Here is a 14,837-nt window from a genome sequence, read left to right on the forward strand (position 1 = left end):
ACCGTTCTATAAGTTCTAACTCAGATGTTCAATGTGCACGATCCTATGGGACTGTCCTTAGCTAGCAGTGGGCTCACGGCCCACAGATAGTAAGTGGGTTCTAGCAAACCATTACTGCCCCTAACCAAGACAGAGTTTCAACAATCTAAAGATGTAGAGACCCTGTAGTTATCTCTGAACGTCTTTTACCATCTAATATCGATATGCTAAACTAGATGCATGGCGGTTGTCATCCTCTCTGTTGTTTTTGATATTTCTTGATTTTAAGTAGATTAATGAATCAGATAAGTAAACTACTTATTTGGGTGTGGCCACACACTTATCAATCTCACTTATCAAGTGACCTGTGATATCATTTCACTGTTATGTGAGTGGCAATTCCATCACTTCACTATCCATACCTACGTGTTCACCTGTTCAACCAATCATACCCGTATTTGGTATCCTATTACAGACCTGTTAGGTGTATATGTCAAAGTGAACCGGATCCCACATTGATATTATAATGAAATCTGGTCTGAAGACAGTTAGAGACCTACTTAAGAAAACTAATGGCACAACCACCATGTAGTTTTCTCGGGCAGATCGATCCAGTCACATGTATACAACATGTACCCATATTCACAACTGACTTAACAAGTGCTATGGCTAGTATTATTTACTACCATATAGTCATCGAATATACAAGTTTGTGGTCCTAATCATTTCCATGATAGAATAGACTTGAGATATGGTTTTACGATTGTCAATCAATGGATTCTCTATTCATATTATAACACAAGATATAAATGAACTAGATTAATGTCTTTATTAATGTGACACAAATACATTTTATAAGAACCAATGCCTATGAACTAGGGCACACCAACACTATGGTGCTACAATATTGGTGCAATCTATCTTACTAGAAATCTTGTGTTTCATGCTAGGAAAAAATATATTGAGCTAGACTACTATTTTGTTCGAGGGCATGTGAGCTCAGGATTTCTGATTGTCCACTCTATTCCCACTTATGATCAAATTGTGGATGTTCTTACCAAGCCTCTAGGTAGTGCTCGATTCCAACTTCTTCGATCTCACAGTTCATTCCCACCATCGGCTGAGCGGATGTTAGAGATAATATCAGTATTATCTCTTGAATCTTTGCAGTATATTTTATTAATATCCTATTAACATTAATTTTGTTATTATTTATATTTATCTTTAGATTTCACTCTTAGCTTGTAACTTAGTTATCTCTAGGTATTTATATCTAATTCAATATACTTCTTAATGAATGGAAATTACATTACTCAAAACTCAATTAATTAGTCTTAATATAGTTATTGAAGTATCTATGTTGGTCAGTCGACACCTCTCTTATTTTGCAACATCCGGACGAGAGAGAAGACATAAAAATGTGATGATGAAAATATGGAGAAAAGATCAAGTGTTGGTATTGAGGAAAATCTTGAGATAGAAAAAGTTGTTGGTGGTTAGACAAATAATGAAATTGAGTTGGTTGTAGAAGATTTTGAGTATAGCAACAATTTCTATTATTGTAATACTACATATTTGAGAGATAGAGAGAGAAAGGTCTGGAGAGGGGTCAGCCAATTCCCTATTGGCACGTGAAAATGTTAGTGAAAAAAGCAATGATCTAATCCTATTTATTTAAATAATAATATAAAAAAGAAATAGGATTAAGGCAAGACATGACACGTGTCATGTCGTGTATACTAGGGAAAGAGCATGTGAGATGAGGTTTGACAATCACTCACGTAGTTATGTCCCAAACAAGGAAGAAAAACCAAATTATACATTACTCACACCCACACCCTCACCCTCACTTATTTACATCTCATAGGATTCTATTTAACTACTTTTATTTTGTGGTCTCTTTATTTTCATGCCTATTATCTTCCAAATATAATAAATCCATGTTTCTTCCTAATTTATCATTTCTCAATATCACTACTTCATTACCATTTACGAGAGTGTTTAATTACCTATTTTTCTCTTTATGTTTGTCTTTTCATTCTAAACAGAAGAGTTTTAGGTGTTTGGTTATACATCTTCTATTTACTTTTTATAGCTTAAAAATAGTTTTTTACAAAAGCAGAAAATTTTTACTTTTTGAAAAAATATAATTTTTTTGTAATAACAAACAGCATGTAAACCAAATAGACCCTTAATTTATTTTTTCTAATTCTACTATCTAATTAAGGGTATAATTAAGATTATTTTAGTACATTATTATAAGATTATAAATAAGGGCATTTTAGTCCATTTTTTATGGATTTAATGCAAACCAACCATTTTCTTAGTATGTACAATTTGGTTAAAGATAAAAATTGTTTTGAAATGGATGGAATATTACTTTTGTACCTAAGAGACAAGAGTCTCCCTAGATTTTAGAGATCCCAACTCTCATACTCCATTTTCTTTTATAAATTTAAAGTTAATAAATATAAATTTTAATTAATTCTTGATTATAGCGAAAAGGAGCAAATAAATATTAAATTTTTGACACAATTTGTAGAAAATAAATATTACTTGGTAAGAGAGAAGTGAAATGCATTTTGGAGGTCTCCCTATTATGCAATTCTTTTTGAAAGATGGTGATTGAAAAGGGAGAGATGCAATGTGTACCATTGTTGTGGACATTGTTCAAAATCATCGTCTCTTGAATCACCTAGGGCCCGTCTAGGCACTTAAAATCGAGAATCTGTTCCGATTTTCTCCGATTAGCCCCTTTTAGCGTTTTTTACATCCTAGACGATTTTTAACCGATTAGGATCTGCCTAGACGCTGTCTAAGCGACGATGAATAAAAGTATTTTTCATTATTTTTATTACTTTGTACAATTTACTTTTGAACATTTTCACATGGTTATTCGTAAATTGTGTTTAATTTTCCAATATTATCATCTTCAATTTTGATTACATGATCTTTTGCTTACTGTTCTTCACAATGTTATGAAAACCGGACCGGCCGGTTCAATCGCAAACTGGTCAGGTCTCCGGTCCGTTTGATGTTGGTTCTTTAATTGTTCAACAAACTGGACTGAACCGCTTGAACCGGTCGGGTCAACCGTGAACCGATCCGATTGAATAGTTTGGTCCGGTTAGTCATTGACACATGTTTAACTTAAAAAAAATATAAATATGTTGAAGGTGGGATTCAAATCTAGACTTTTAGGGACCACTAGGTACATCTTACCACTAAGCTATCTTTCAACTTGTGATTAAAAATAATATATAATACTGATACTTAAAATTTAAATTTTTATTTAGTATTTACTTTTTATATAATTTGATAAATATTATTAAAAACTTAATTAATCTTTACAATATAACAAAGTTAATTTAGTATTTAAATTTTAAATATATATAAAATAAAATTTTAAACTCTTAGTAAATTTTATAATTTAAATAAAACTAATATATATATATTATTTATGATGTCATCCGGTTCAACCAATCTGAGTCAACCGGTTGAACCAATTGACCCTTAATCCAATTGTCAATCCGGTTCGACGTCCGATCCAGTTTTTAAAACATTGGTTCTTCATATGTTACAAAACAGCCGATGCAAATAGCCTTTTTCCAGTAGTGAGCTATTGATCTATTGCATTTTGACTGATGGGGACCTTATAAGAATGTATCCTTTAGTGGTAACAGATATATGTTAACAATAATGTATGATTTCTCTAGAGTAATATGGACTATCTTGTTCAAAAGTAAAGATCAAGTGGTACGCTTGATAGACCAATTCATTATTCTCATTAGCACACAATTTAGTAGTTCTAATGTGTATTCGAAAAGATAATGGAACTGAGTGCTTGAGTCAAAATACTCAAGATAATCTTAAGGTGGAACAAAGCTTGGTGTGTAGGCGGAACAAGTCATTTTATGGTTTGAAGTAGGCGTGAAGGCAATGGAATAAGGTTTTCACATATAAGCTTGTTACACTTGGTTTCACTAAGTCCATATATGATTATTGCTTATTCACTCACCACACTGCAGATGGGCATTTCCTTATTCTCGTTATATATGAGGATGATGTCCTTATTATAGGAACTTCAATGACATTGATAACAGAGACCAAGAAGGCTTCAGACACAAGTTTCACAATCAAAGGTATGGGAGAGGCCAAGTTTTTCTTGGTTATTGAGTTAGCAAGGTCTAATAGGCATATGCTAATATATAAGATATATTGTTGATGATGCATGGCTGAGTGGGGCATGTATTGTAGTCAACCCATTCGCTAATGGAGTACAATTGGATGTTGAATCATCTCACTATGTAGAACCAGAAAAATTTCGAAGAGCAAAGGGTAGGTTATTGTACTTACCATTCACTAAACCTCATATAACATTTGTGACTCAACAACTTAGTCAATATATGACTACTCCTACAGTAATTGAAATGGAAGCAATGAAACCTATGGTTATAAGTATATCAAAGGTACTACAAATGCGCATATTTAACTGGGATGGAAGCTTCTGCGATTCATATTGGGGAGGTTGCAAAATAACCAAAAGATCTGTAACTAGATACTGCATTTTCATAGGTGATTGTTTCTCTTTGAAATCCAAGAAGCATGGAGTTGTGAGTAAAAGTTCAACAAAAGTTGATATAGATCTATGTCCATATCTTCATATTAATAAGTGGCTCAATTATTTATTTTATAGAGTTTCAGCTAGCTCCACAACTACCAATACCATTAAACTGTGACAATCAAGCAACTACCTTTATTGCTACAAACCCACTTTTTCATGAAAAGATGAAACACGTAGAAATTGACTGTCATGTGATTAGAAATCACCTTGAATCAGGTTTCATTTGTACCCATATGTTACATCCTTTAATTAAGTTGCAGATTTATTCACCAAACCTTTGACGTGAACTCAAATGTCAATATATTTGGCTAAGATGCATTTATATTTTTGGTAGGAGCTATGCTTACATTGTTTTTTACAAAGTAAGCATTACTTTGTTTGTTCTCACCATTGGATGATGTAGTGTATATATCAAGTTGAAACAAAGAAATGTGTTTCAACTTGAGGGGAGACTGGATAAGTTTTGAGACTTTGTTATTATGTTTTAGGTGTTAAGATACACATGATTAGTACATGTGTTAGTTGAGTATATGAATACAAATATTTAATATACCCATTGTATTCAATATGTGAAATGTAACACATTTATGTCAACCTTTCTTCCTTTCTTCAATTTACACATTAGCAAGGCTTCATGTATTGCATTTTAATTGAACAAAGTAAGTAACATGGAGGCATCCAAATAGCTAAGAATAATAAAAATTGGTATGAAAAACATGAAAAGGGGAAGAAGAGAAAATGAAAAAGGGGGAAGTGAGTGATTGGAGAAGATCAATGTCCTATGATCACATGGAGATGTGTAAAGGAAGAAACACATAAAGGCCCACATTGTTAGGTGAAAAACAAACACATATATTGAAGGCCACTTGAGATCAAACCCCAAGTTGGGAACACACCTTCACAGTCCAAGAGATATTGTAAAGTCTCTTTCTTTTTATTTAAAAAGAAACCCTACTCCCACTTCTTTCTCCAATGCATTTGTCTTCTTCACATACAACATCACTGTCTTGTTGATGTACACTCGTGGTCCTCCTCCTCCTCTCTTTCTCTTCTCTTCTCTTTTATAGTTAGCTAACTTACCCCCCCCCCCCCCCCCCCCTCCCCTTCTTCCTCCTCCTATATATTCCCCTTCCCTTCTCCTCATTCCTTTCATTTTTACTTCACTTCTTTCCTCTAACTTCTACCTTCTAAAACATATAATATAATGTCTAGCAGAAGGTCAAGGCAGTCTAGTGTTCCCAGAATCACCGATGATCAGATCATCGAACTCGTCTCCAAGTTACGCCACCTTCTCCCTGAAATTCGTGATAGGCGTTCCGATAAGGTACTATATTCATTCCTTACGTTCTTATTTAATAGGAGAGGATTATCTCACATATATAAAGATCCGTTTAGTTTTGTTATCGAGTAATATGGAATATTTAATTAATATTTGATTGAGGATATAATTAAATATGACCGTACATAATGGCTGAAGAAAAGGATGATAAAATTGACCAAAATGAAAAGTTGTAGGTAGCCACAAACTAACGTTATGATTTCACTTTTTGATCAACCCTTTCCGTTAAAAGAAAGCATCACTCTTCCAAATATATCTTAATAATTGCACCGTTTTTGGAAGGTTTCAAATACCACCCAAACCTATGCCGGACATCAAGGAAAATATATTTTCTCATTGACTTAAAACTCCTCTTCTATTTCAACTTCCAATGAGTACTACCTGGCTCACATATAGACATACAGTACTAATTTAACGGAGCACTGTATGCAATCATGAATCTCAATCTCATTATTTTCACTACACGGTGTTATGTTATTACTCATGAGCAACAACAGATTAAAGACATATGTCTCTTTCATCCGTTGTTTATGAGTGATAACGTAACACACCTGTAATGTGTAACTGCATAGAATATAACCGTAATTATGGGTAAAATTGGTTGAACTAGAGAGTACAATTGCACTATTTATGATATTAGAGATAAAATTACTATTGGTTACGGGCGCTAATTTTATTAAAATGAAATGAAAATGGTGGGCAGGTATCTGCTGCAAAAGTCCTACAGGAGACCTGCAACTATATAAGGAGCTTACACAGGGAAGTTGAAGATTTAAGTGAGCGGTTGTCTCAGCTTTTGGCTACAATTGATGCTGATAGTCCTGAAGCTGCTATTATTAGGAGTTTAATAATGTAATTAGCTTAGCCAGATCACTCTTAATTTTTTTTTTAATTCTTAATTTTCTGTTTATCATTTTGTAACCTTTTTATTTTTATTATTATTATTTACTTAAGAGTTTGATCATTTATATATAAGATCGAACATATCAAAGGCTTAGAATCTATATATATTTAAAATATATCAGGATTTGCCATGTGGGTTAGGCAATGTAATTAACTAGTAGTATAATATATAATAAAAGGACTTTCTGTACCAAAGCTTATATATATAATTAATAATAGTTTTGTTGTTGATTTAGATGCAGTTAATTATTTGATTTAAAAATTGTCTGTGATTTAGAAAGAATTAATAGACAGAAAATGAAATCATTAATCGAGTGGTTTTGTCTGCAAGTAGGGATCAACCGGCATAATGTCAGCATAAAACCCTAAATCACCCATTTGATGTTGATTTGATGGAATATTAGTTTAATTTCACTTTAATTAGTTTCTCTATTAGTCAATTTGTTTCGTTGACTACCTTAAACTTTTTCCTTTACATTTTTATTAAAGTGTGTGTATCCTTTTCTAATTATTTTATGTTTTTGCGCTTTGTGTACTATATAATTTAGTTTAGGGATGTTAAAATTGATTGATGTGTCTTATTATTTATATATTTCATATTGTTATACAAAATAAATGTAATAAAAATAAACGAATCTTTTTAAATTTGTGACTCACGTTGTTGTGTTATAAATTAACAATTCTAGTTTTATTTCTTTTTTTAAGAGCTTCGAAAAGTGACTAAAAGGAGATGAATAAATTATGAAAATAAAAGGAGTTATGATAACGAGCATATTTCGTGTGGTATATATGTAATATACGGGTTAATGAGAACTATTCAATTAAAATATTTTAAGCTGTCGCTTGAGGTTTTACGTTTTGGTTCATATGCACTAGCGCTAAAACATGTGTAAATGTACTAGATATATGATATCTTCTTCTGAATTTTTTATATATTGTTTAAGATTTTTCATTGGAAATAATAAAATATTAATTACGTTATTAAAATATTAGTATATCCTTCATACTTTTCTTCTAAACTATTAAAAATACAGAACGTTATAACAAATCGATAATCCTTAAGCTAAGCTCGAGCTTATAGTTAAGGCCCAATCATATATCTTATATTAATTTCCGACACACCCACACACGCAAATTGTCCTTGGGCTTGCAGCGTGCACAACACATGCCCATCCCGCCATGTGTTTTTAATTCCACAAATTAATGAGGTTGCCGGGACTCGAACCCTCGACCGTTTGATCCTATCGGCTCTGATACCATGTCAAGGAACCGATTGAACTAAAAGCTCGAACTGATAGTTAAGGCCCAATCATATATCTTATATTAATCTCTGACACATCTCCACACGCAAATGTCCCTTGGGCTTGCAGCGTGCACAACACAGGCTCATCCCGCCATGTGTTTTTAATTCCACAAATTAATGAGGTTGCCAGGACTCGAACCCTCGACCATTTGGTACCAGAGGCTCTGATACCATGTCAAGGAACCGATTGAACTAAAAGCTCGAGCTGATAGTTAAAGGTCCATTTCATATTAATAGCTGACAATGAGAACACATCCTTTATTTGAGAATGGTTCTTATGTGAGAATACTATGATGGTATTATTGTAAATACATGTAATGATATTATTGTAAATACTTTGTTATTTTTAAAACACAATCGTTGGTTACCAGTGTCACTTTTGCATGTTCAGTTATACGTCATCGTCGTTCAACATCTTCGGTATTTCCTTCGTTTCTTGATCAATCTCACACTTCCAGTCAGTATGCTTTAATAACATAAAACATTAGTTCTAGAAGATAAGACATTAGTTTTAGAACATATGTTGGAGTATATGTTCTAGATTTTATAGCATGTGTTCTAAAATGTTAAGTAAAATGTTCTAAATTATTAGTTTAGAACATAAGAGATTAGTAGTATATATTCTATATTTTATAATCTGTGTTCTAAAATGTTCTAAATTATTAGTTTAGAACATAAGAGATTAGGTGCAGAACATAGGGACATTAGTTTTAGAATATATGCTGGGGTATTTGTTCTAAAACGTTAAGTAAAAGGTTATAAATAATTAGTTTTAGAACACAAAGACATTAGTTTTAGAACACATGGTGGAGTATATGTTCTAAATTTTATAGCATGTGTTCTAAAAAGTTAAGTAAAATGTTTTAAATAATCTTACATCTGTTCTACGTTTTTTTTATGGGAGTGTTTTCACATAAAAAATATTCTCATACAAAGAGGTGTTTTCACCTGATCCCTCCCATAATTCGTGCCTTTTCTAGGGCGAGGTTTGAATATAGGGAGACCCTCCGGGACGGAATACTGACGGATGCATTGGCGGGACGCTTAAAAGGAGATAGACCCTTTTGGTAGGAGTTGGCTGGCCAAGTACCGGGGAAAGTCTTGGCGTTGGACCGAGTTTTGGCCTATCTCAGACTGAGCCCCGTGACATTTGGTATGAGAGTATATAGTAGAGGCAGAAGTGAGGAACAAAAGGATGCAAGAAATGAAGCAAAGTTTTAACCTTAGGGCATATAAAAGCAAGCATACCTTGTGTTTCCTCAACTTTTGCGGCAGAAAATTGAAGAGATCCAATATGTGAATAAGAACAAATGATGGCGAGTGGCAGCAACTGACTGTTTGTCAAACAACTGGTGTAGCGGGTTCTACTTAGTGAAATTTCATCAACATCTGAAGTTCGGTAAATCAAAGTATTTAAATACTTGCTTAATGGTGTAAGAGTTCTTACCTTTGTCTTATGAATAGTGATTGATATATTATTTTCTTAATGTTTTCATTGTGAATGTTGGTACGGTTGCATGAAATGTATTTCGATATCAACATTCACATTTTTGTATTTCGGTCTAGTTTGGTCTAGTTCTTCAATAAAAAAAATCAACGGTCCAATTCGGTCGAGTGCTTTTGAAAACATCAACGTTCGATCCAATTTTGGATCTTTTATTGAAGATCCAATCCAGTATCTACAAAATCCGGGCCCAACTCTAGTTATTGTTAACATGTGAAAAACCTAATATAGATATTATTAATATAAAATAACAATATAAACAAACATGTTATATAAGTTCAAAATTATCAAAATTCTAACAATATCATTTATGCGCAAGCAGTTGAAATGTAAGACTTACTTTGTGTGTTTTCAACCTTGGATTAATTTTATGTTCCATCATCCAATGGTGGGAACACACCAAGTAATGGTTACTTTAACCATAGAAGGCACCTAGATTATGAATGATTAATAATCATATGCTTACCGATAGAAAAATCAAAGGAACAAAACACAAGTAGTTTTGAAAACTTATAACTAAACATTTTATTTCTAGCAATTTGAAGTAAAACCGCTAAATGTTGTTACAAAAATCAAACACCCTCTTAAAGTTCCAAATGATCATATCAGAAAAAAAAAGAAAAAAATACTTAAAATAAATAGTTCATCTCCATCTTCTTTATTTTTTCCTCCACTTTTTATTTGAATTCATCTATCTTGAAAAGAGTAAAAGACATAAATCCTTTTATACATGGCAGGGAACATGTAGTAGATATCCAAAGGAATTATCACATTCTCATCTCACACTCGTCACTTAAATTTTAGTTTTAAAATCTCATTTCCGTTCTAAACATTTTATACCGGGTTAGAGTAGTCATATTAGGATTGGATAGTATCCAACACAGGTAAAACTCATACTATGATTAATTAGTTTCAGAAATAATGGTAATTCAAATAAAAGGCTAATGTTAAAATTAGCTTAAGAACAAGAAGGAGAAAAGGACTAAACATTAGAACAAAAATCCCGTGACTAACTAATAAAAAAAAAATGTAAAAAAAAGGAAGACCATGTTTGGTAATTGAAAATGACATTGTATCTAAGATTAATATCAGTGGTAAAAAGGATGGTGGTTACCTCACTAATACAGGAGATTATGTCTCTTTATTCATGTGAAAAAGAGGAACAATGTCATTAAATTTTCGATCTCAAACAATATTATACACTTAATTGTTTCCAAACACTGCTTTAATCTGTAATGGGAAATCGATGTAGACATGTCATCAACTACATCATAACTATTCTCTAATTTGTTTTATTTAATCAATTACATCAAATTTTATATATATACAATAATATCTTTTCTAATGTATGTGGGTCAATATCTATATACATATTTTTGTAATCTTAATGGGGTTTTTTCGCTATACGTGGCATTTCTTTGGTCTTGTTAATATCCTTGTTTTGTTAAGTTGAATTTAAATGGAATATGGTACTCTCTTATATGCTAGTGAAATCACAACAATAATGTCAAGTGAAAAACTATTCCGCACAATATCATTGTTTCACCTGAAATCATCAAATGAATGACACTTGCAACATAGTCGGAGGGTGTAACGATCCGGTCTAGCGTAGGTGATGATGAGGTAGAAGGTCTGAACAAGGAACGGTCCTAAATGATGATGATGGGACAGGAATGGATTGAATTCCACACCAAAAATGGAGAGAAAGTGGTTGAGGCGTATTAGTAAGGTGTGTATTCAATATATGTATACGCGTTTTAAAGCCATGAGGTTCAAGGTGTTAGATTTGGATCAAAACGGATGATATCTACATGGTATTAGGCTAAGTTATTACAATTGGTATCACCGACTCTTCACGTACGATGTGTGGTTTAGAGACGAACCAGGCTGAAGCTGGTGGACCTGTAACGACCCAGTCTAGAGTGGGTGGCGTCGAGATAGAAGACCTAAGCAATGGCCCTATGGGATGGCGTTGAGGGCAGGAATGAACTCAGTCTCACATCGGAAATGGAGAAAGAGACTGTGGCTTATTAGTAATATGTGTATTCAACATATGTTTGTTATAGTATTAAATCATTTGGGTTTACGGCAAGTGGGCCCATTTTGAGTTATAAGGCTCAGATGAACTTCGGCCCAACTTAAAGAAGATTGAAGGACCTTTTAGGTATGGTACAGGCACGGACCGAAGCTATCATTCGGCCATCTCAGTATTGACGAAGGCAATTCGTGAAAAGGCATCTTAGAAGATACGTGGGCCAATCAGAGTGATGGATTCCAAACACAGACTCCTTATTCTCATAAATGCAGTGGCACGCAAAGATAGGGTCCACTGACCTATCATAAGCTGCCACGTGTTTGAGATATCACTTTTGTTATCTATAAATAGTCGAGTTGTTCGAGAGTTGAGGTAATTTGATTCTAATCATTAGAAATACTTTCTTTCTAGTCTTTGATATACTTTTAGTTTGTCAACTGACTTTACCATTGAAAAGGGTTCGCCGGTCCCGACCCCTTTTCTGACGGTTATTGTGTTCTCAGATGATCGGGATCACGATAACAATATGTAAACACGCTTTAAAATCGTGAAACCCAAGATATTGGATTTGGGTCAAAGCAGACAATATCGATATGATATTAGGCTCAAAAGAGGGAGGATCATTAATAAGAAAAAGATGGTGTAAATGTGATTTGAAGATTCAAAATGTCAAATATTCATTTTAGCTCATGTTTTCTTCTTCTTTTTCACACAAGATTTTTTCTTTCATTCACATTATATACATCTCCTATACCATGCATTAGCATAGGTTTTAGGCATCAAGACAATTAACAATTTGATTGCTATTGTGACCGAATTATCTTTAAAAAATTGTGAGACTTTAAGTGCACTGGGTTTAAAGTTATTTGAATGTTATTTTCACCATTTCTTTTGCACCACTTTCTAGGACCGTAAATAGGACGGGTCGGGCGGGGATTGCATTAACCATCCCCGACCACTGGTCTATCGGGATTCTCCATTCCCGCCCCGAATAACATATGGAGAAAATTTTGGCTACCATCCCCGCGGGGAATCCCCATCCCGTTTAACTTTTTAATTTCTTTACTTTTTTTTAAGGTTTTCAAGATTTTGATTGTCTAAGGTTTCCATCCTCGCGAGGAATCCCTATCCCCGGTGCATGCATTACTTATTAGCTTTCAATTTTTTTTATTTTATAATTTCTACTTCTAATTGCATAGATTCCGTTTTAATTTTAAACCAACCTAGTTAGAGCTCTTACTTAATGTATCCTAATTTATTTTTAAAATATATTCCGTTTTAAAGCAACCAGATTACAACTCAATCTTTTTAGTTTTTTTTTTTAGTTTATCTAAATCACATATATATTTTTTTAGTTTATTTTTTTGATATTCAGGTATTTAGTCGGGGATCCCCGTTGGGGACATTTGGGGACGGGGACGGGGATGGGAATGGGGATGGGGATGGAACACCTATAACCATCTCCGCCCCGCCCCCGACTATCGGGGACAAAATAAAAACCATCCCCGCCCCATGGGGATCACAAACGGGGATTCCCCATCCCCAACGGGCCGGGTCTCCAACAGGGATGGGGCATCCCCAACTAATTGACAGCCCTACCACTTTCAGTTCTCTAATCAATTAATTTTCGGTCTCCTTTTGTATCATTTATTTTATTGTTCTCTTTTATTTCATTGTCATTTTATCTACCAAAATAAATATTTTGTTCTGCTACGGGATTTGCCGAACCAAAGCAAGATATTTATCCGAACCAACTAGCGATCAAATACCAACCATGGATTCGAGGGGCGTAGGAGAATACAGAAGGGGTTGCGACAAGTGACATGTTTCGTAGCACGCATCGCACGAAGCTGTATCCCATGAGGCGTATCCAGAAAAGACATCCATGAATGACATTCTTTCATATCCTCCAGTATAGGGAGTGAGAAGTAACCTTTATCCTAACAAATTAGTTTCACAGCCAATTAATATTTATTTAGAATCTACTATGGCGATGACAAAATTTGATATTGAGAATTATGCTCGTACTATCAGCTTTTCCCTATAGCAAGTCAAAGTGAAAGTTATTTCTATACAGAATGGATTGCACAAAGTGATATTAAACGAGTTATAAGTCACATTAACAAAAGAGAAGAAACAAGATTTTGAGGGAAAGATCTACCTGCCATTCAGCTATATTTGTCGACTGAGGTCATGCATGAAGTCATCTTGAGAAGACCCCACAAGGTTGATGGGAGAAACTCGAGTCTCTTTACATATCCAAAAAAAACCCACCAGCAAGCTTGTTGTGAAACATTGTCTTCAGATGCTCAACATGGCAAAAGGTACATCCCTAAAGTCACACCTTGATAATTTCCCTTGATTAGGAAGTATATTGAATTAGGTATAAATACACAGAGATAACTAAGTCGCAAGCTAAATACAAATAAAAACAAAACTAATCGTTAACTGTTAATAGGATATTAACACAATATACTACAAAGATATTAAGAGATAATACTGATTATCTCTAACAACCCCTTCAGCCGATGGCAGGAATGAACTGTAAGACGATAAAGAAGAAGTTGGAATCGAGTACTAGCTAGAGACTTAGTAAGCGCATCTGTAATTTGATCATCAGTGGGAATAAAGCGGACAGTTAGAAATCCTGAGTTCACCTATTCTTGAACAAAATGGTGGTCGAGCTCAATATGCTTTGTCCTAGGATGAAACACATGATCACTAGTAAGATAGATTGCACTTACTTTGTCACACTATAGTTGGACTCGGTTGGATATGGAGAAACTAAGATCACCAAGAAGAGATCAAAGCCAAAAGCATTTTCACAGTAGCATTTGCAACTGCTTTATATTCACTTTCTCTATATGAATGTGCTATGGTCGGTTGTTTTGTGCGTGCCACGAGATTAAGTTGCTAATGGCAATTGGGAAAATTGCTTCTTGGATTTCGTTAATACATTGGCTTACTAACTAATCGAAGGCCCCTCATTTTGAGAGGGATATACACATTTTTAGTTTTTCGAAACATCTTTTACCTTTTTATTCCAAACTACAGAAAATATAATGTTTGGATGAGTTTATAAAACATTAATAAAGCTTTTCACGAAAAGTTTTTTTTTTTTAGTTTTTTACTCAAAATTTTTGTATTTAA

The 14,837-nt window shown here is 33.7% G+C and overlaps 1 protein-coding gene across 1 annotated transcript; it reads left to right on the top strand.

Annotated features, from left to right (window-relative positions):
- Positions 1–5,728: 5,728 nt before the first annotated feature.
- Positions 5,729–7,080, top strand: LOC136233100 (transcription factor PRE5-like). The gene is made up of 2 exons (XM_066022664.1): positions 5,729–5,927; positions 6,646–7,080. The coding sequence occupies exons 1-2, from the start codon at positions 5,808–5,810 to the stop codon at positions 6,796–6,798; spliced, it is 273 nt and encodes a 90-aa protein (XP_065878736.1). The 5' UTR covers positions 5,729–5,807; the 3' UTR covers positions 6,799–7,080.
- The last annotated feature ends 7,757 nt before the right edge of the window (positions 7,081–14,837 follow it).

The sequence above is a fragment of the Euphorbia lathyris genome, chromosome 6 (assembly GCF_963576675.1).
Source record: "Euphorbia lathyris chromosome 6, ddEupLath1.1, whole genome shotgun sequence".
NCBI lineage: Eukaryota > Viridiplantae > Streptophyta > Magnoliopsida > Malpighiales > Euphorbiaceae > Euphorbia > Euphorbia lathyris.